Genomic DNA, 20,890 nt, shown 5'->3' with positions numbered 1-20,890 from the left:
GGAGGGGTGACTCAAGCAAGCACTCCATTCAAAATCATTGATAGCGAACGGACGGCTTGGCAAGCACAAGCTAGCTGCTTGGTAACTGAAACATCCCTGGAATCTGGACAGTGAACAGAACATACAAAACGTCAACAAAAGGACAGTTTTGGTTTCACGAGTTATCAAGTGACCACTATATTCGTCATGTGCGTGGGTCTGTCTGTGTGTGTGTCTGTCTGTCCGCAGCATAACTACCCGATGATATAATCTGATCTTGATAACTTGGGTGGGAGGTTGATATCATGATCTGGTTGTGTCCTGCCTGGAGTCGGCGTATTGCGCCCATTGTGGGCGGAGCCACGCCAGAAAAAGATGTATTTTTAGGCAATTTAGGGGGCAATCGAGTTCAAGCTACATCTTCTCCGAGGGGTTTGGTGGAATCTGACAGGGGTTTCGATATTTGGTTCGGCCAATGTCATGTGTCTAGCCCCACGGAGCTCGATTTTTCATTTTTTTGTTCACGAGTTATCAAGTGACCACGATATTCGTCATGCGTGTGTGTCTGTCTGTGTGTCTGTCTGTCCGCAGCATAACTACCCGATGATATCATCCGATCTTAATGAAACTTGGGTCGGAGGTTGATATGATATAGTTGTGTCCTGCCTGGAGTCGGCGTATTACGCCCATTGTGTGCTGAGCCACGCCCGAAAAAGATTCTTTTTAGGGGGTAATCGAGTTCAAACTACATCTTATCCGAGGGGTTTGGTGGAATCTGACAGGGGTTTCGGTATTTGGTTAGGCCAATGTCATGTGTCTAGCCCCACGGAGCTCGATTTTTCATTTTTTAAATTTTATTTCATTTTTCACCGAATTTTCGGTATTGTGTAGCTAACTAACCTCATAACTGATTACACATTATTTTCTATCTCATTTCAAGGTCAGTAACCTTCGTTGTGACATTTCCGGGCTTGGCCTGTCCGGGCCTGTTTCGGTTATAGTCCGTCCTTTGTCATTGAATAGCTTAGCGGTTAGGGTGCCGGCTTGGGATTCTAGGATCCTGGGTTTGAATCCCGGTCGATCGCTGAATTAATGCCAGGGGGGTTGACTCAGCCTGTCATCCTTCTGAGGTCGGCAAATTGAGTACCAGTTCACTGGTAATTCCCTGTGTGTCGCAAGAGGCGACTAATAGGGTTGGCGGCAGGAAGGGTATCCAGCTGTAAAACATTGCTTCAAAAAAGGAGACCATGGTCCCCAAAAAAGGCCAAGCCCTGCTCTGCGGGGAAAAATGGTCTCTAAAGGTGGTTCTTTGTCATTGAATACCGCTCGCTCGTGAACCATCCTCGTCTCCTGACTTGTTTTTTTATTTATTTAAGAGTTTATTAATCATGACTATTGTCCGTGTTATAAAAACATAACATTTCCAGTCTTCAACGCGGTTTTAATTTTTTTAATGCACATAAACTCAGAGGTGATGTTGCATGTACGAAAGTGTACGTGTACGACTGTACGTGTACATACTAACTTGTAAAAGAAAACCAAACTTTTTTTTATTCAACACTTCACTATTCCCTTGATTCTGGATTATGAGAATGTTCCTTCCTTGGGTGGTGTATATTAGACTGCTGCTGCGATCGTTCCGGACAAAACATACATTACATTGTTCCCTCTGCATGAGTTGCAATCACAATGTACCTTTGCTTCCTCAAAACAGTACTTTTATTAGCCCCCTTTGTACTTAGTCCGAAACGGGGGCTTATGGATTTGGTCTCGTCCGTGCATGCATCCGTCCGCAACCATATCTCAGAGATGGATGGACCGATTTTGTTCATACTTAGCACAAAGATGACGTATACATCAGCACATCACTTTCTTTCACGATGTGATCAAAGATTTCCGCCTGGTGGCCATTTTAGTTGTAAAAAACAACAACAACCTGATATTGAAAATGTCCTCAACCATTTATCGGACATGCATATACCGATCTCTTTGAAACCTGGCACACGGATAATGAATGATGGCTTACATATGCACAGTAATTTATTTTGAGGGCAGATCCAAGATGGCCGAGTGTCAGCCATTTCGTTACTTAAACATGTCCCCAACCATTTCTTGAACATGCATGGTCTGATTTTGTTCAAACTTGGCACAAGTGCAGTACATGATGGAATACATGTGCACCTCACTTTATTTTGCGATATGATCAAAGATGGCCGACTGGTGGACTGACAGCCATTTTATTTGTAAAAAAAAAAACCCCGATATTGAACACGTCCTCAACCATTTCTCAGAAATCTATTTACCGATCTTCTTCAATCTTCGCACACAGATAACAAATGATGCCTTACACATGCACGATGTTTTTTTCGCGATAAGATCCAAGATGGCCGACTGACGGCCATTTTATTACGTAAATGTATCCCCGTCCATTTCTCAGATATGCATGCACCGATTTTCTTCAAACTTGGTACAAAGACAACACATGAGTATACATATGCAGAAGATTTTGTGTTGTCATCCGACCAAATATGGCCGACTGACAGCCTTTAACTCCGTACAGCAAAATTACTCAAACCATGGTGTGGGCTATGACATTTTATGTATTTTTCTTCTTGTTTAATGATCGAGGACTCATTGTTCAGTCTTCAAATGTACAACAGAGGCCTATAAAGCCAATGAGCGATGTGGAGCGAAAAAAATGGCTGCGATATCTGGCCCACTGGTGTTACCTGGCTAATGTGTGGTGCTTGTGACGCGGGAGGGAGGAGGCGGGGAGAGGAGGGAGAAGTGCCGCTTATGAATGGGCGCCGCTTATGACCCACCCACAGACACAAACTCATATATACAGTCGTGGCCAAAGATATTGGCACCATTGCACTTTTTTCAAATAACTCACAATTTTCTTGAAAAATAAGTTGAAATTGACAAAAGTATTTGGTCTCCACAATTCTTTATTTCACTGTTAATATTACGGAGCCTTTGTTTTTGATTGAGAACTTAATATATCCTTTTAAATCAGAAAATAAAAATAAATGGCATTGACAAAACGAATTGAGGACCATTCTGGCTATTCGTCCAAGGCTGGTGTTCATCGGCTCCGGACATGACAATATATTGTTATGGTCCGCGGTTAAGGATGGTATGTTTGCCGAGCGGAGGCTCCGCGACCGAACAGTTGTTCCCCGACTAAACCCGATTCATCCAGACGTTGGCCGTATCGCGCCACAGATATTCAATGTGGAAAAGACTAAGACGACGAATGCAAAGAGGAAGAAGAAGAAGACGTACAGAAGAGTAACGGGGTTTATTATTATTTACACACACATAAGCAAAAAGAGCAGTCACGGGTATTTACAGCGGACATGAAAAAGCAGGTAACACAGTGCAAATTACTAGCTTATACTGACTTAGTTTATTACCCAGGACAGCACGAACAGAACAAACTCACGTACGCAAATGGATGGAAGGGTAGGAATCGTTTGGAGGGATGAGCAGGTGGAATCCCAGGGCACAGCGAGCAGGTCCACTCCGGGCGGGAAGCGAGGAGCCGGCAGCTCCTTGTATTCGGCTTTACAGCGCACGCCGGCAGCTCCTTGTATTCGGCTTCACAGCGTACGCCGGCAGGGTCACTTGGCTGATTGAAACGGGGCTGGTTGAAGCGGCTCTTTGTCAAAGGCTTTTCGTATCTCTCACGCAACTCCGGTGCTACTCTGAACTCTCTCCCGGTGGACTGCCGACCCTCTTACGCACCTGGACTCGTCTGCCGTATCCCTCGTGTCTTGTCTCTGCGATCGTCGCACCCTTCTCTCCAAACCTTCAGCGCGGGTCTGTCACGCCCCCTTCGGTTTTGGTACCGCCCTCCTCCCCCGTGCTCTGTTTCGTGACCTTGTATGGTAATCCCACGGGCTTGTCTCCTTATTTGGGCATGGCGCCGACGGCACGCCCCTCGTGGCGAGCCACGGGCTTGTTTCCTTATTTGGGCATGGGGCTGAACAGCCCCGCCCTTCGTGGCGCCCTGGGCTTGCCTCTCCCGGGCGACCCCGCCCCTCCTGTTCAAACAGAGCACGGAGCACATATTCACTATAGCAGCGAAATGAGAGGGCGTGCACCCCACGCTTGTGAACTGCTTTACCCGCAGATGGAGAGTTTGGCTGGGAAATGGAAGTATTGAAGGGGAGCTATTCTTAATTGATTCGGTGCAATGGAGTATTATTCTAATGGAAGACAAGGCCTTACTCTAAAACACATAATAAGATATAAGCTACTGAACAAGGGTTTTATCGGGTCCTGCAATGTGGTGTTTCATGGAATTAACTACCGGGACGCCCTTTTTACCTTTGCACAACTCTGGAGGCAGGAGGGGCCATATCCAACCAATGTTACACAACAATTTACCACAATACAATACACAATCAAAAGAATGCAATCCTCATATCCGCAACACTGCACCCTCCTCCTCTTAGGCACGTCCCGGGCCTATAACTTTAATTTAGTGTGACACGTAGGTGTAGTTCCCTCTACTTTTAACCTGACCCTGAGTGCGACAGTTTTAAAACATAGATAACCAGAACGGGCACTCGGTAGAGCGCATACCTTCGCCGCAGCTACTGTTCTGTACTGTACTAAAATACGATTTTGACCTTTTCGTGACCTTGACCTTGACCTTTGACCCGATTGCTCCCAAAATCTAATCAAATGTGTCCCGTATAATAACCAATCATCCCACCAAATTTCATGCAATTCGGTTGAATACTTTTTGAGTTATGCGAATAACATACACACACACACACACACAGACATACAAATAAATACACAGCGATCAAAACATAACCTTCCGCTTTTGCGAAGGTAAATATGTCCCGCTGCTCCATTGCACCCTGCCTAACAGACTCACGCCCACAGTTAACCGAATTGCGGAATGGTCTTCAAACTACACACTGACGGTGGGGAGCATTATTTACAATTGACGCTACTTTTATTTACAAAACTAACCCAGGACCTGTAATTGTTCTTTCTGGGGGGGAGACAGTCTGCTCTGCATCAATGCACCATGAAAGCACCCAAAACGCACCAACACACCCTCAAGCACCAATCGGTGCAGTCACCATTGTTCAATGAATAAAAATAAATCGACAACCCCTAACCCTGCAGGTGGTCTCTTGCTCTTCGGCTCCCTCTGCTGACTATTATTATTTCTCTTCCAGATGTTGGCTTTTTCCTTTTCTGGCGGCCTATTTGCAATAAAATGCACCTAACGTGTCCGTTTTTATTTATGTTATTTATGGCCCACAGGGCCGACTAGTGTGGTTCACCTGTGGGGCATCGGTGCCCTGTGATCAAGGTCCGCCAGCAAGATTTCGGGCCCTCATGGCCGGTTCCAGCAGAGGGGCCATGCCCCAACCCATGGGGTCCATAAGTGGTGCTCGGCCACAGACATGTGGTCCATAATGTGGTGCATCGATGCAGACAGCTGGTTCTGGGAGTTCCGGGCGCACAATGGCCGACTCACGCACGCTCCCCTCGGCGCCCAATGGCGCACAGGTCATGTGGGAGACAAAAGGGGGGAGAGACAGATGAGCGAGGTGTAAGGTCACAAGGGTACACATCAATAAGGCAATGCAAGGCGAAATGCGTACGGAGGGCGAAGTGAGAAAGCTCGTCCCTACCGTACGTCACCCCCCTGTCATCTACACTACCCTTGCCCTTACCCCATATGTACAAAATCTACACATTTACCAATCCGTCGCTACCGTCACGTCTCCCCATATTTCTTCTACACCAAATTCGTCACCACAATCCCTCTAACCAAAATTTGCCATCACCCAATTCGTCATTAATCCTCATAAGGAGGAAGAGATGGAACAACAAAGCACAATGTCACACCCACGTCATGATGCGTCTCACAATCCAAAACATTTGCATCATAAAAATAATAAAAACAACCTGGCATGGTGTGGAGGTACGTCATCTCAGGTGAGTGGATGCAGATGGTGCGAGGAGATCCTTCATCCTATCTACCCTCTAAATGACTTTAACACATGTTACACTACCCGGGGTCTCTCCCTTGCCAATCCATTGGCCAACTTACACTATGGGTTCTAAAAACCAATTCCCATTGACCAAACTGTGGTGCTTCTCAATTTGGGGTCTCACTCCCCCGATTCATCTCCCGGTGCCCTTGCACAATTTCTGGGCTGCGACGTGTAGCTCTCCCAGCAGGTCTACCCACCTGCACACCTCCACCACTGCAGTTGCCACCCGAGCTTACCTAGCTCCTCACCCTAACCTAACTAACTGGGGAAGGCCCCTCCTGGCTCTGTCACCCCTTGGTGCCCTCTGGCACTGGGCTACCCGGGTCCGTCCTCCGGATCCTCGGGCCCCATCCACAACAACTCTACCGGCTCCCAGAGCCCACCTGCGGCCTCACCTGGCCGACATCCTCACAGTGGTGGAGTGCCCAAACCAACTACACACTCTAACAGGCTACACGCCCAGCCATTTCCACAACACTAATGCACCCATCCAATCACCATTCTTCCACCCGCACCACAGATGCCAATATCCAACCACAATTTACCTGTACCCTCTACCTAACACTTACACTACCCGCCCCGGGTATCCGTGATGGGGGTCCACTCTTCCCCCATTCACACCTTCGCACCATCCACTCCACTCCACAATTTCCACCATACTCACTCCACGACCATCCATTCCAATACCCCATATATTCCACACTCCATGTATTCCACACACCTGTTGGTGCACACCTGTGCACTCACACCTGATGCCACCTGCACCCTCCTTCCTTCCTGGACCATTTGGTCAATACAACACTCATCACTATCACTATCACTCAAACACTGCTCCATTGACCTGTTCAGTTGCACACCTGTGCAATCACACCTGTTCAATCACACCTGTTCACCATACACTTCCAATCCTCAAACACACGGCATCATGTCATCTAACTACTCCCCTCTGAAACTTGCGCTTCCCAGTCGCCCCTTTAAACTATTGCGCTCCCACGTCATTATCATCCACACTTATCTACCTGCGTCCCCACTACAGGTGTCATTGTCACTACCTAACCTTAACGTCACCTAAGGTCACCTCTCTAGATCCCTACACACGATATATCCTAACCCTCCCGGGCTAGTTTTCACTGCCATAAACCCCATAAACTAGTGCTCCTATGCCCCCTGCTGTGAGGGATGGTGGATTGGCCATCCCATCACATGGGGCATCTCTTACTATAAATTTTGCTCGTCCAATTTCAACAAATCAAAAATTTGCCAATCATCTGCCAATCACTGTACCATTACCAATCATCATTCTGCCAATCCTTTGCCAATCATCAAATTTTGTTTTTCTAATTTCGGGTCCAGACCACTATTCTCATCATTACAGTCTACTTACTAATGCCTCTCGGTGTGCCAATTCACTTCCACAGCCCGGCTTCGTAAAGCCGAGCAATGAATGCGGGTTGCTTGGTGCCGGCGGTTGGATATGTCCGACACTCGGTGAAGGGGAGGAGGCTTACCCGGGCCGAGATCCCACGCACCACCTCGGCACGGAGCCATCCAACGGCTCGATCTCGACCTGCCGGAACGCCTCAACAGAAAGGGGTCGCTATGACGACCCTTCCTATCGGGCTGCCCGTTCCGCCTAGCGGAGCACGGACGCGGCCGTTCCAAGCGCGGCCCAGCGTGGATCACGTACGGCGGTCCTTTCGAACCCGCCGTGGTTCGGATCCCCGCTGGTCCTCGTGGCACGCGAAGCTGCCCGACGCGCACCGAGGGCCCGATTCGGCTATAAGTCGCTCTAACCGCTAACCCGGTTACCGTCGATGCCTCACCTGCATGCTTACACCCCGCAGCCCTTTCCTTGCTCATACACCCAGCTGTTCCCATGCTCCTCGTCATTGCACCTCCTCTTACACACCCAGGTACACTCATTCCGCTCACAGACTTGGTCACACACCTGACCACCGAACACCTTGGCACACATTCGTCGTTCGCACACCTCACCAACACACCTCTTCGCGCCCCCTTCTCGGTCACCTCCTCTGTGACAATCACAGCTGTGCTCTCACTCGCACACCCAACCACGTGCCTCACTACCAATTCCAGCGTGCATTCCCACACACGCTCTACCATTCCAGGTGTGCTTCCTTCCATTCCAGGTGTACTTCCTCTCTCACCTGTCACAACCAACTCACGCTCCGTGTCACTCTCACTACTTTCACCACCACTCTTGACAGCGCACCCACCCTTACTCTCGACAGCGCACTCTTTCCTCATGCACCTGTCCGTTACACACCTTTCTCGCACACACTCTTGCGCACACTCTCCCGTTACACCCTCTGTAACACTCACCACAGGTGTGCATTCTTCCTTACTTTTGACAGCGCACTCTTTCCTCGTGCACCCGTCCGTTACACACCTTTCTCGCGCATCCTCTTGCGCACACTCTCCCGTTACATCCTCTGTAACACTCACCACAGGTGTACACTCTTTCGTTACATCCTCTGTAACACTCGCCACAGGTGTACACTCTCTCGTTACATCCTCTGTAACACTCACCACACCGCGCTTCCATGTGACCCCTCGCACACTTGCAACAACCAACTCACTCTCGACGGCACACTCACTCCTCGGCGCGCACTTTTTCCTCACACACCCCAGAGTCGGACATTCTCGCACACCTCCTCTTTCGCACACCAGACCTGTCGCACACTTCACCAACGGCCTTTCACGAACACCCGGATCCAAATCAACCCCCAAGCCGACTGAAGCTTTCCTCACATCATGTACATTTCCACGTATATCGCCACTCACCTTGGCACCTCGTCTCCGCACCTCCTTCGCCACCTGCAAACTCTTTATTTGGTTAGCGAGCACATCATCACGATTTGAGCACAGACCTTGTACCAATTCCATTACCTCCTCCTTTATCTCCCTCTTAGTTTCCCTCCGTCTCTTCTTAATTTCACTCACCCCCTCTTCCACCTCTTCTAATTTTTGCTTCACCTCTTTCATTTCCCGGTGCGTCTCCTCAATTTCGTCCTCTAAGGCTACCGTGACCATCTCTATGTGCATCCTCACCTGCCGGTCCTTCGTCTCCATTATCTCTGTCACCTCGTCCAACCTCATTGTCAGTCCCTCACGTACCATCTGACATTGCCTCTGTGTCGCTATCAAGTCGTCCTTGATGTCTCTTTGTGTCGCTTTCAACCCTCCTAGTACCGCAGTGTTCTTTTGTACCTGCTCCACTAACTCCGTCTGTCCCACCGTCAGCTGTTCCACCTCCTCCGTCAGATCTTCTATTCCCCCCTGTAACCTCGCCGTATTATTCCTCACTTCTTTCTCCATACGCTTTTCACCTCGCTTTACCTCCTCGCGTACCCCCGAGACCTCCTCACTTACACCTCGTCGTATCTCCTCTTTCATCTCCTCCCTCTCTTTTGTAGATGCTGCCCTCATCTGTCCCAATTCATCCCTCTGAGCATCCAGTTTGGTTTCTACCCCGATTTTTACCTCCTCTATCTGCTCTCCCATTTGTTTAATTTATCGGGCAGATTGCTCCCCTATCTCCCGCAATTTGTCTTCCATCCTATCTTCTAACCCCCTTAACCCATTTTTCACCCCCTCTAATTGATTCTCCTGGGCAGCCATTCTATTTTCCACCCCCGTTAACCCATTCTTTACCTCTTTTATTCCGTTGTCTAACCCCTCAAATTTAGCTTCTAGCCGTTCCCCCATTTCTCCCATTTTGCCCCCCATTTCACCCATTTTGCCCCCCATTTCGCCCATTTCGCCCCCCAATCGCTCACTATCAGCCCTCAATTCGTCCCTTATCCGCTCACCCTGAGCATCCATCCGGTTCCCCATTTGTCCCATTTGGCCCTCCAATCGCGCACTCTGAGCCCTCGCTTCGTCCCTTATTTGCTCATCCATTTTGGCTTCCTCGCTCACTATTCTTGTCCATAAGGGCCTTCATTTGTATCATAAAAAGGTTCAAATCCAGCGGTGGCGCTGCTATGGTCGCGGGCGCGGCAAAATTTGGTGCCGCTGTAACCGCGTGCGCAAAGGCGCCATTTTGTGCACCTGATACCCCCTCAACCACATTGCCAATGTTCTCCTCCTCTCTTTCATCCACATACATTTCCCCGAGGTCCTGGGTCGATTCTACCCCGTTTATCTCTCCCACCGACATCCCGTCGCCTTGACCAGCCATGGCGCGATTTCAAAATTCGGGTTTTGCTTTAAAACAACACAAATTTCCAGCAGCTCCAAATTTTGACCAAATTTTTTCCTAGATGTTTTTAAAATTTTGGTTCGGGCCTCGAATCTCACTCCCAGACACCAATTGTTACAGTCCGCGGTTAAGGATGGTATGTTTGCCGAGCGGAGGCTCCGCGACCGAACAGTTGTTCCCCGACTAAACCCGATTCACCCAGACGTTGGCCGTATCGCGCCACAGATATTCAATGTGGAAAAGACTAAGACGACGAATGCAAAGAGGAAGAAGAAGAAGACGTACAGAAGAGTAATGGGGTTTATTATTATTTACACACACATAAGCAAAAAGAGCAGTCACGGGTATTTACAGCGGACATGAAAAAGCAGGTAACACAGTGCAAATTACTGGCTTATACTGACTTAGTTTACTACCTAGGACAGCACGAACAGAACAAACTCACGTACGCAAATGGATGGAAGGGTAGGAATCGTTTGGAGGGATGAGCAGGTGGAATCACAGGGCACAGCGAGCAGGTCCACTCCGGGCGGGAAGCGAGGAGCCGGCAGCTCCTTGTATTCGGCTTTACAGTGCACGCCGGCAGCTCCTTGTATTTGGCTTCACAGCACACGCCGGCAGGGTCACTTGGCTGGTTGAAACGTGGCTGGTTGAAGCGGCTCTTTGTCAAAGGTTTTTCGTATCTCTCACGCAACTCCGGTGCTACTCTGAACTCTCTCCCGGTGGACTGCCGACCCTCTTACGCACCTGGACTCATCTGCCGTATCCCTCGTGTCTTGTCTCTGCGATCGTCGCACCCTTCTCTCCAAACCTTCAGCGCGGGTCTGTCACGCCCCCTTCGGTTTTGGTACCGCCCTCCTCCCCCGTGCTCTGTTTCGTGACCTTGTATGGTAATCCCACGGGCTTGTCTCCTTATTTGGGCATGGCGCCGACGGCACGCCCCTCGTGGCGAGCCACGGGCTTGTTTCCTTATTTGGGCATGGGGCTGAACAGCCCCGCCCTTCGTGGCGCCCTGGGCTTGCCTCTCCCGGGCGACCCCGCCCCTCCTGTTCAAACAGAGCACGGAGCACATATTCACTATAGCAGCGAAATGAGAGGGCGTGCACCCCACGCTTGTGAACTGCTTTACCCGCAGATGGAGAGTTTGGCTGGGAAATGGAAGTATTGAAGGGGAGCTATTCTTAATTGATTCGGTGCAATGGAGTATTATTCTAATGGAAGACAAGGCCTTACTCTAAAACACATAATAAGGTATAAGCTACTGAACAAGGGTTTTATCGGGTCCTGCAATGTGGTGTTTCATGGAATTAACTACCGGGACGGCCTTTTTACCTTTACACAACTCTGGAGGCAGGAGGGGCCATATCCAACCAATGTTACACAACAATTTACCACAATACAATACACACAATCAAAAAAATGCAATCCTCATATCCGCAACAATATATATACTAGACACTAGAGGAATACTTGTTGAAATTAGCTATCGATAAGTTCCCTGGCCCTGATGGATTGCATTTGTGAGTATTGAGAGAGACGTATCAGGAAATATGTCAACCTCTTAGAATCATATTTGATAAGCTTTTGAAAAAGGTAGAGGTACCAGAGTCCTGGAAGCAAGATGATGCAATGCACATTTTCAAGAAAGGGAGGAAATGCAATCCAGAAAGCTATCATCCAGTAAGTTAGTCTGCAGATCGGCAAACTGATGGAGAAGATTATTGGAGTTGCACTTGTGAGCCATCTAGAGGGAAGTGATCTTCTAAGTGATGAACAGCATGGATTCAGGAGTGGTCGGTCTTGTACTACTCAATTACTGGAAATTTTATAGCAGTGGTCACAGTCACTCGATGCTGGTCACAGTCTTGACTGAGTGCATTTGGACTACAGAAAGGCTTTAGATTTAGACGGTGTCCCTCATGTCCCGCTCTTACAAAAGCTTGAATCGTATGGAATCCATGGTCAGTTACTTAAGTGGATCAAATCATATTTGTCAGGCCACTCACAAAGGGTTGTAGTAAATGGAATTGCATCCTCTTCTGTTCCAGTGATAAGTGGTATTGCACAGGGCAGTGCACGAAGTCCAACACTGTTCATCAATGATCTTCCTGAATCAGTTCAGTCCAGTTTGAAGTTGTTCGCAGATGATACTGAATTATATAGAGTGATGGATAGGGATGTAGATGCAGTAGCACTCCAAAATTATATTGATGTTTCCATGAACTGGTCAAGATGCTGGCAGCTCCCCTTTAAAGAAGCAAAATGTGTAGTTATTCATTATGGAAGAAGGAATCAGGAATTTGCATACATCATGGGCAAGGGATGTGGACGCAGAGAATCAAGTCAGTAAGGGAGGAGAAGGACGTAGGGATGTTCTTTCATTCAAGCTTATCTTTTAGTTGCCATATTGCACATGCTGCTTAGATTCCCACCTGTCGGCTCGGAATCATTAGGATATCATTTTCCTCATTATATATAAAGGTGCTTGCATTATTATACAAAGTCATTGTACGACCAACACTGGAGTGCTGCGATATAGTTTGCCCACCTTTTTACATGAAAGATGATGATTGCCCCGACAAGGTGCAACAACGATCTACTCGACTTACCAGAAACACAGACCAGGTAGATTTGATGGCACTTGCTCTATCCACTCTTGAAGTAGAGCAGAGATGATTCAATTTTTAATTTTTTTCAGAGGATTGAATAATGTGGACTATAATAAGTTTTTCCACACTAGAGGAGTCGACCAGGACAAGAGGGCCTTCACTCAAGCTGAAGAAGTTTCATTTTAAGATGAAAATCAGAAAGTGTGCCCCTATTCTGTCCGTTGTATAAATAAATGTATCTATCTTCTTCGTCATGTGATTGAGTGCGATGGAGGACAGAGGGAGAAAGTCTTCACTAGTCTTCGTCGTCATGCTAAATTAATTTAGGTCTGCGCTTGATAATCATTGGATGGTCCGACCATCCCTTGATGATTAAGACACATAAGCTATGCTTTACGTCTCAAAATCCAGTAAGATCCAGGAAGTAAGATTGCAATGAAACTTTCAATTTCCTGAGACGGTTCATTTTGGTTTGCTTTACCAGCCGACACTTTGGAATTCCTGTTCAGTTTCAATTTATCGTCAATCATTATGCCCTAATACTTGGTCCCGGTGTGTACCCCGGTTTAGAATAGGTACACCGTATCCCTGCGCATCGTAAGAGGCGACTAAGGGTTGGCGTCAGGAAAGGCATCCGGCCATAAAAACATTGCCTCAAAACAGGGAACCATGATTGTCATGGGGCCCGCAAGGCTAACCCCTGCTCTCGCGGGGAAAATGGCCTTAAAACGATCATTCATTCATTCATTTCAATTTATCGTCGATCATTATGCCCTAATACTTGGACTGTATTCAGAAATTGGTTCGATAGTTATGATCATGGATAAATCAATGGGTCGTAGCCTCAAATTGAGCAGTGAAAATGAAAAATCATTTCCTTTGTGTTATTGATATTGAGGACCAAAATTGATGGTCACACGAGTCTACAAACTTATGAACCTTGTTCACATCGTCACAAGTATCATTCATTAGTAATCTGCTAATACTGTGTCATCTGCATGTTTAATTGCACTACAATTAGGACTTGAACTGTTGCAGTCACTTGTGTACAAAGAAAACAGAAAAGGAGAAACAAAACAACCTTGTTTTGCACCGTGACTCTAAAACCTAACACAATATTATTGAACTTCACTCTTTGTGGTTTATCTGTACGAAAAGTGGCTCAATATTGCATATTTAGCGGTGACGTGCAATTTCAGTAACTTATCAATTAACATATGTGTTGCAATGGTATTAAAGGCACTGGAGAAGGCAATAAAAACTGATCTCACAAAAGACTCGGAGGTATCTAAAGTCTGGGGATAGACATGAGCAGCATCTTCGAACAGGCTTAGATTACTCTGATATGCAAATTGAGGCTCATCAAAAAGACTTGTGTGACTTCTCAAAATCCTGTTCCTAATCTACATCAATGGCCCAATCTTTTCCTAATGTCCATCAATGATCTCTCTGACTCTGGGAAATCCTCGTTATCTATTTGGTGATGACTCCTCCCTCTGTCGACATCCCTTTATGACAGACAGGCCGCAGACTCTTCCGTAACACAATATTATTGCACTTCACCCTGTGTGGTTTGTCAGGACACACGTGGTCCACCAGCAATGACCTTCTTGTGAAACTGGCAAAATCGAGATCCACTGCTCACCTCCACTCGTTTTTCCTCTTTTTCCCCACCTGTGGAACCATCTTCCACATTCTCTTCAATTTCATTCTTCCCTCCAGGTCTTCAAGACATCTGTTCACCACCATCTGAAATCACCCCCCATCCAAAACCATGATCTTTTCTGCACCCGTTAAACCACCCCTGACCCTTCACCCCCAAATTTAGCTTCTATATACATCTTGTCCATCCCTTACCTTCTCCCCTAGCCCTCATTGTTACCCGTATCCCTTGTTTGTTCATCTCCATATATTTTCTCCCTCGGTCCTGATGTTGGCATTTCCCCCTTCTCCTTCTGCTGTTCCTTTTGTTATGTTGCTTCCTAATCCGCTCTGTGTTATAGCTCTTCCATGAGCCTCGACTATGTATACAAAAAAAGGATTTTTTTTTTCAACAATATCCTTTTTTCTCTTTTTTAACTTCATCTTGTTTACTTAGTAAGAATTGAAATATTCTTTGTTTGTTCATTTTGTCTGATGGAGAGTCAAGCAACTTTATAAATATGTTGGAGGGCGTACAAATTAGCTCGTGTGTTAAACTATTCTTGAAGTCACTTGCATCTATGTTGTGAAATTATACTGTTGGGAATTTATGTTTCAGTGAAGAAAATATTTGGAAGTTGTGTGAATCCCTGGGAAACCGAAGCGACCAACCTGCTTCCATTGAGGAGTTCTTCGTGGTGTTCATTTCAAACGATGCAAAGAAGGTAGATTGGTGTTGTCTCATTCTTCTCCCATGCCGATGTCAGTTTCTTGTGCTGTTTAGCATGAAACATGTTAATAAATCATTCAGTTCCCGTCACAATGGCGATTCACGTTGTGAAAAGATATATCTCTCTGTGTTGCAGATACCACTCTGGCGGCAGAGGAGTAGAAGAGGGGATGACGAGTTTGTCCTTTGGGTTTGCAATTGTTTTCCGGTTATAGATTTTATAACCACTGTTTAAATCTGTGTGAAGCTGATAATTAAACCAGGCCTTTGGTTATTTTTGTTTTCCGGTTTAAGTTGTTTGTTCCGGTTTAAATTCTTTAAATTCCGGTTCCGGTTTAAACAATAAATTGTTTTCCGGTTATAGATTTTATAACCACTCTTTAAATTTGTGTGAAGCTGATAATTAAACCAGGCCTTTGGTTATTTTTGTTTTCCGGTTTAAGTTGTTTGTTCCGGTTTAAATTCTTTAAATTCCGGTTCCGGTTTAAACAATAAATTGTTTTCCGGTTATAGATTTTATAACCACTGTTTAAATCTGTGTGAAGCTGATAATTAAACCAGGCCTTTGGTTATTTTTGTTTTCCGGTTTAAATTGTTTGTTCCGGTTTAAATTCTTTAAATTCCGGTTCCGGTTTAAACAATAAATTGCTTTCCGGTTATTGATTTTATAACCACTCTTTAAATTTGTGTGAAGCTGATGACTAAACCAGGCCTTTGGAAATTTAGTTTTCTTAACTATTATATCTAGTGAATACATATTTGAGTGGGATTTGATTATTAACCTGTCTGTTGGTTGCATCATTCCGATAACGCAATGATCTGACCAAAGAGATTGCTAATACCAACAAAACTGATTATCGGTATCTGAAGGATGGAGCTTTGGAGAATGATTTATATTTGTTTTCTTCATGAAGTCGACGTACGCGTACAAGTATTTGCTCAAAACCTCGATGTCTCTTTTCACTTTTTCCTTCCATTTTTTTGTGTGCGTTTGTTAATGACATTCAAATACTAATGAAGTACTTTTGTGATTAATCCATTGTTGTTTTCAGGACTACCACGTCATTCTGTTGCACGTAGCCCAAGATCAGTGTCGGGTCTACGACCAAGACACAACCCTGCCCTTTCCTTGCTCTTTCAAGATGTATGTGCGAGATGCTTTGCGCACAGATGAGGTTCTGCGCCATTGTTATCGGAGGTGAAAGGACGAGAACAAGGGAGGGAGCATGTGGTGGTGGAGGGATGTGCTCTATTGTTGAATGTGAATGTTGAAAGAAAATTGCATGCATTCATGAGCAAATTTAGATGGATTATGTTTTAGCAATTCAATGGGTTTTGCAGTGCTTGTTAATCCATACCACAATAATTATTTTGTGTTATTGGTCATATGCGCAAGCGAGGGGGTTATGGGGAGGGGGAATACATTTAGGAATGTACAATATTGAGAGAAAAGGAAGGAATCAGTATGGTGAAGCCACTTTATGTTCATGTATGTCATTCCTCAAACCCCTATTTGTATGGAGTCATGGCTTCAGCTGGGGATCTATTTATTTGTGGTTCTGTGAGTGTGTCTTAATCTAGAGGCCTGTCGGATTTGTACATCATGTCTTTTGTGTGTGCTTGTTTATAAAACTGCATTGTGAATTGTTATAGATTAATCATCAGATCATTTTATCGCTTAAAATTGCGTGAGGTTGCCGTCGAGTGTTGTCATCGGTGGTGTCAGCACAGAAAAGCTGATAAGCTTGAGCTGTGAAGGCCCTCTTCCCACCAATTAAGTTTGAATTCAGTCAATCAGGTCACCAGTTATTTTTGGGTGATATGCCTTGCACAACTGTGATCCACCAATACCCAGTCACGCTAAAAGGTGTGTTTGTGTTTGTGTGTGTGTGTGTGTGTGTGTGTGTGTGTGTGTGTGTGTGTGTGTGTGTGTTGGTTAGTTAGTTAGTTATCTCCATTTACGGGTTTCAGGAGGTTAACGGACTCCTTCCAGGATCCAAAGCATCCACCCTCCTCTTCGGTAAGGGATCACGGTTCATGGACCAAGCTGTTCAACTTTTTCAGAGTTTTGTTCCAAGGAATCTTTTCAGGATCGTCACCGAAACCCGGATTGTCTCTAGTTGTAGTTAATTGTGGTAATATTCCCGGATATGGTTTTTAAAATCTCAGTGAGGTTCTTCTTCATCTTCTTGCTTCAAAAAGGGGACCAAAAAAAAAACAACAACTACCATGGTCCCCGAAAAGGCCAACCCCCGCTTTGCGGGGAAAAATGGCCTCTAAACGGTGGTTAGTGAGGTTCTTCTTCATCACTCGTGTTGCTCCAATTATCACTGGCACAGTTTCAACACTTCCAAGATCTCTTGACCTCATTTTTTAGGTCCTGGTATTTGGTCATTTTCTTGATTTCTGCGTTGTTGAGGCCAAAATCGCTGGGTACTGATATCTCAATCATCAATGCTGTCTTCTCCTTTTTGTTCCTGAGTACAATGTCCGGACACAATGCTTTGTTTTCTATGTTCACGCTCGATGGAATCATCAGGTGATGAGCATGACGTCCTCATTTTCAATGATTCCCCTTGGTTCGTGTTTCCATGAGTTTTCTGGTCCTGGGATGTTTACATTTTACAGATATTCCAATTAATCACTTTGCATACGTTGTTGTGCCGTTGTGTGAAAAGTTGTTCTGATAATAGTTTTTTGCATCCCGAGAGCAGGTGACTAGTACTTTCTGTTTCTGTCTTGCAGAATCTACACTTGTCCGTCTGGCTCATTCCCGCCATCTTTTTTAATCCATTGGTGTAGTGTCCTTGATCTTGGGCATTTATTATGATTCGTTCTCCATCCCAGTTGAGCTGATCTCTTCTTAGCCATTCCAATGAGCCTTCTTTGTCTATCCCCACTCTGTCCAGTTTTTTATTTTGTATTTTCCTGCTCTTTTGACATTCTCCCAGTTGTTGATGTATATTTCTTGATATTTATTTTTATATATTTATTTTCTTTTTTGCAATTTTTGGGGATGTATTTGTTCCTGTGTGTGTGTGTGTGTGTGTGTGTGTCTGTGTGTGTGTCTGTGTGTGTGTCTCTGTGTGTGTCTGTGTGTGTCTCTCTGTGTGTCTGTGTGTGTGTATGTGTGTATACCATGCTTATAGAAAGTCTACACTCCCTTTCAAAATTTTCACCTTTTTGTTGCCTTAGACTTATAGCCTGGAATTAAAAAATATTAAATCAGACTTTTTCCACCTTTATTTACACATCGTAACCCACAACTTCAAAGTGAAAAACAAATTCTACAAATTTCAGAAAATTAATTAAAAATACAAAAGTAGAATATCTTGGTTGGATAAGTGTCCACCCCACTGAGCTAACACTTGGTGGAAGCACCTTTGACAGCAATTACACCTGAGAGTCTGTCGGGATAGGTCTCTACCAAATTTCCACACCTTCATCGGGCAATATTTGCCCATTCTTCTGTACAAAACTGTTCAAGCTCAGTCAAGTTGTGTGGGCAGTGTTGATGGACAGCAATCTCAACTCATGCCACAAATTGGATTTAGGCCAGGGCTCTGACTAGGCCACTCAAGGACATTTATCTTTTTGTTCCTTAGCTACTCCAGTGTAGCTTTGGCTGTGTGCTTCAGGTCGTCATGCTGAAATTTCCGCAATTTTAACTTTCTTGCAGAGGGCAGTAGGTTTTCCTCTAGGATTTTTCTGTGTTTTACTCCATCCATTTTCCCTTCTATCCTGACAAGTGCCCCTGTCCCTACTGATGAGAAACATCCCCATAACATGATGCTGCCACCACCATACTTCACAGCAGGGATGGTGTTCTTTGGGTGATGTGCTTTGTGTTGGGTTTGCACCAAATGTAACGTTTTCCATTTGAGCCAAAATGTTCCATCTTGGTTTTGTCAGATCTCAAAACTTTTTGTCACATGGTTTCAGAATCTCCAAAGTGGTTTTTTGCGTACCTCAAATGGGACTCAAGGTGGGCTTTTTTTGAATAATGGCTTCTTTCTTGCCACAATACTGTACAGGCCAGAATTGTGGGGTGCATGGGATATTGTTGTCACATGCACACAGTGACTAGTCTTTGCCATAAATGCCTGTAGCTCTTTAAAAGTTGCCATTGACCTCTTGGTGGCCTCTTTTATCAGTCTCCTCCTTGCTTGGTCATCCAGTTTGGAGGGATGGCCTGATCTAGGCACTGTCTTGGTCTTACCATATGCCTTCCTCTTCTTCATGATTGTCTTGACTCTGCTCCAAGGGATATTCAAGGCCTTTGAAATATTTTTATGCACATCCCCAGATCTGTGCCTTTCCACAACTTTATCCCGGAGGTTTTTTGGATCATTGTTGTGTCTTTGCTGTGAAATGCACTACCCAGCAGAGGAAACCTACAGGAACAGCTCATTACCTTCGCAAAAGCGGAAGGTTATGTTTTGATCGCTGTGTATTTATTTGTATGTCTGTGTGTGTGTGTGTATGTTATTCGCATAACTCAAAAAGTATTCAACCGAATTGCATGAAATTTGGTGGGATGATTGGTTATTATACGGGACACATTTGATTAGATTTTGGGAGCAATCGGGTCAAAGGTCAAGGTCAAGGTCACGAAAAGGTCAAAATCGTATTTTTACCAAGTACAGAACAGTAGCTGCGGCGAAGGTATGCGCTCTACCGAGCGCCCGTTCTAGTTTTATTCTGAAATAATCAAAATCACTACAATTTAACAAAGTCCTTCCACTTGGCCGTGCTTGCTTAGGTTTTGTTGTGGTTGTTCCCATGTTGAGTGGTTTGATTTGTGGGGTTGTGTGGTGCAAGGCATGTTGTAAAGTGTAAGTGTGTTGTAAAGTGTGTGTGGCTGGGCTGTGGCAGTGTAGAGAGAGAGAGAGAGAGAGAGAGAGTGAGAGTGAGAGCGAGAGCGAGAGCGAGAGTGAGAGTGAGAGAATAAGAATAAGAATAGATCTAGAGAGAAATAAATGGAGACAAAAAGGGTAAAAATGGGGTTTGATTTCTATGCAAACACAACTTTTATTCCCTTTCAGCTGATGACGGAGAAGGGGGGATTGAAGGAGAGGGGAGGAGCAGAGTTAATTGTCCCCCGTCGCACCGCGGAGCGAAAGGGGGACTATGGTTTTCCCCTCCGTCCGTGCGTGCGTGCGTAAGCGAAGGACCGCATTCGAATTTGGTGTGTGGGTGCAACCCACGTCAAAATACAAGATGGCCGCCGCCATGTATGTCTGATGCCATGTATGTCTGAACATTGTGAGCGAAATATCTTGAAAAATAAGCGAAGTACCAACTTCTAATCTGGTGTGTGGGTGTATCTAGGCACAAGGAAGAACGCTATTGAAAATTGGGTCGCCACGTCAAACTCCAAGATGGCCACCACCATATATATGTCTGAACCTTGTGAGCGAAATATCTTGAAAAATAAGCGATGTACCAACTTCTAATCTGGTATGTGGTTGTATCTAGGCACAAGGAAGAACGCTATTGAAAATTGGGTCGCCACATCAAAATCCAAGATGGCCACCACCATATATATGTCTGAACCTTGTGAGCGAAATATCTTGGAAAAATAAGCGAAGTTCCAACTTCTAATCTGGTATGTGGTTGTATCTAGGCATAAGGAAGAACGCTATTGAAAATTGGGTCGCCACGTCAAAATCCA

General features: G+C 45.5%; 1 protein-coding gene across 1 annotated transcript in view; it reads left to right on the top strand.

The window, feature by feature from the left end:
• Positions 1-20,890, top strand: part of NTAQ1 (N-terminal glutamine amidase 1) — a 43,772-nt gene that overhangs the window by 2,060 nt on the left and 20,822 nt on the right. Inside the window, exons 2-4 of the mRNA XM_068134836.2 lie at positions 15,106-15,211; positions 15,353-15,406; positions 16,269-16,414. Of these exons, the coding sequence (XP_067990937.2) occupies positions 15,106-15,211; positions 15,353-15,406; positions 16,269-16,414 (306 nt within the window). The remainder of the gene's footprint in view (positions 1-15,105; positions 15,212-15,352; positions 15,407-16,268; positions 16,415-20,890) is intronic.

The sequence above is a fragment of the Myxine glutinosa genome, chromosome 13, assembly GCF_964187855.1.
Source record: "Myxine glutinosa chromosome 13, kmMyxGlut1.1, whole genome shotgun sequence".
Lineage (NCBI taxonomy): Eukaryota > Metazoa > Chordata > Myxini > Myxiniformes > Myxinidae > Myxine > Myxine glutinosa.
This window is presented reverse-complemented; position numbering and strand designations above follow the sequence as displayed.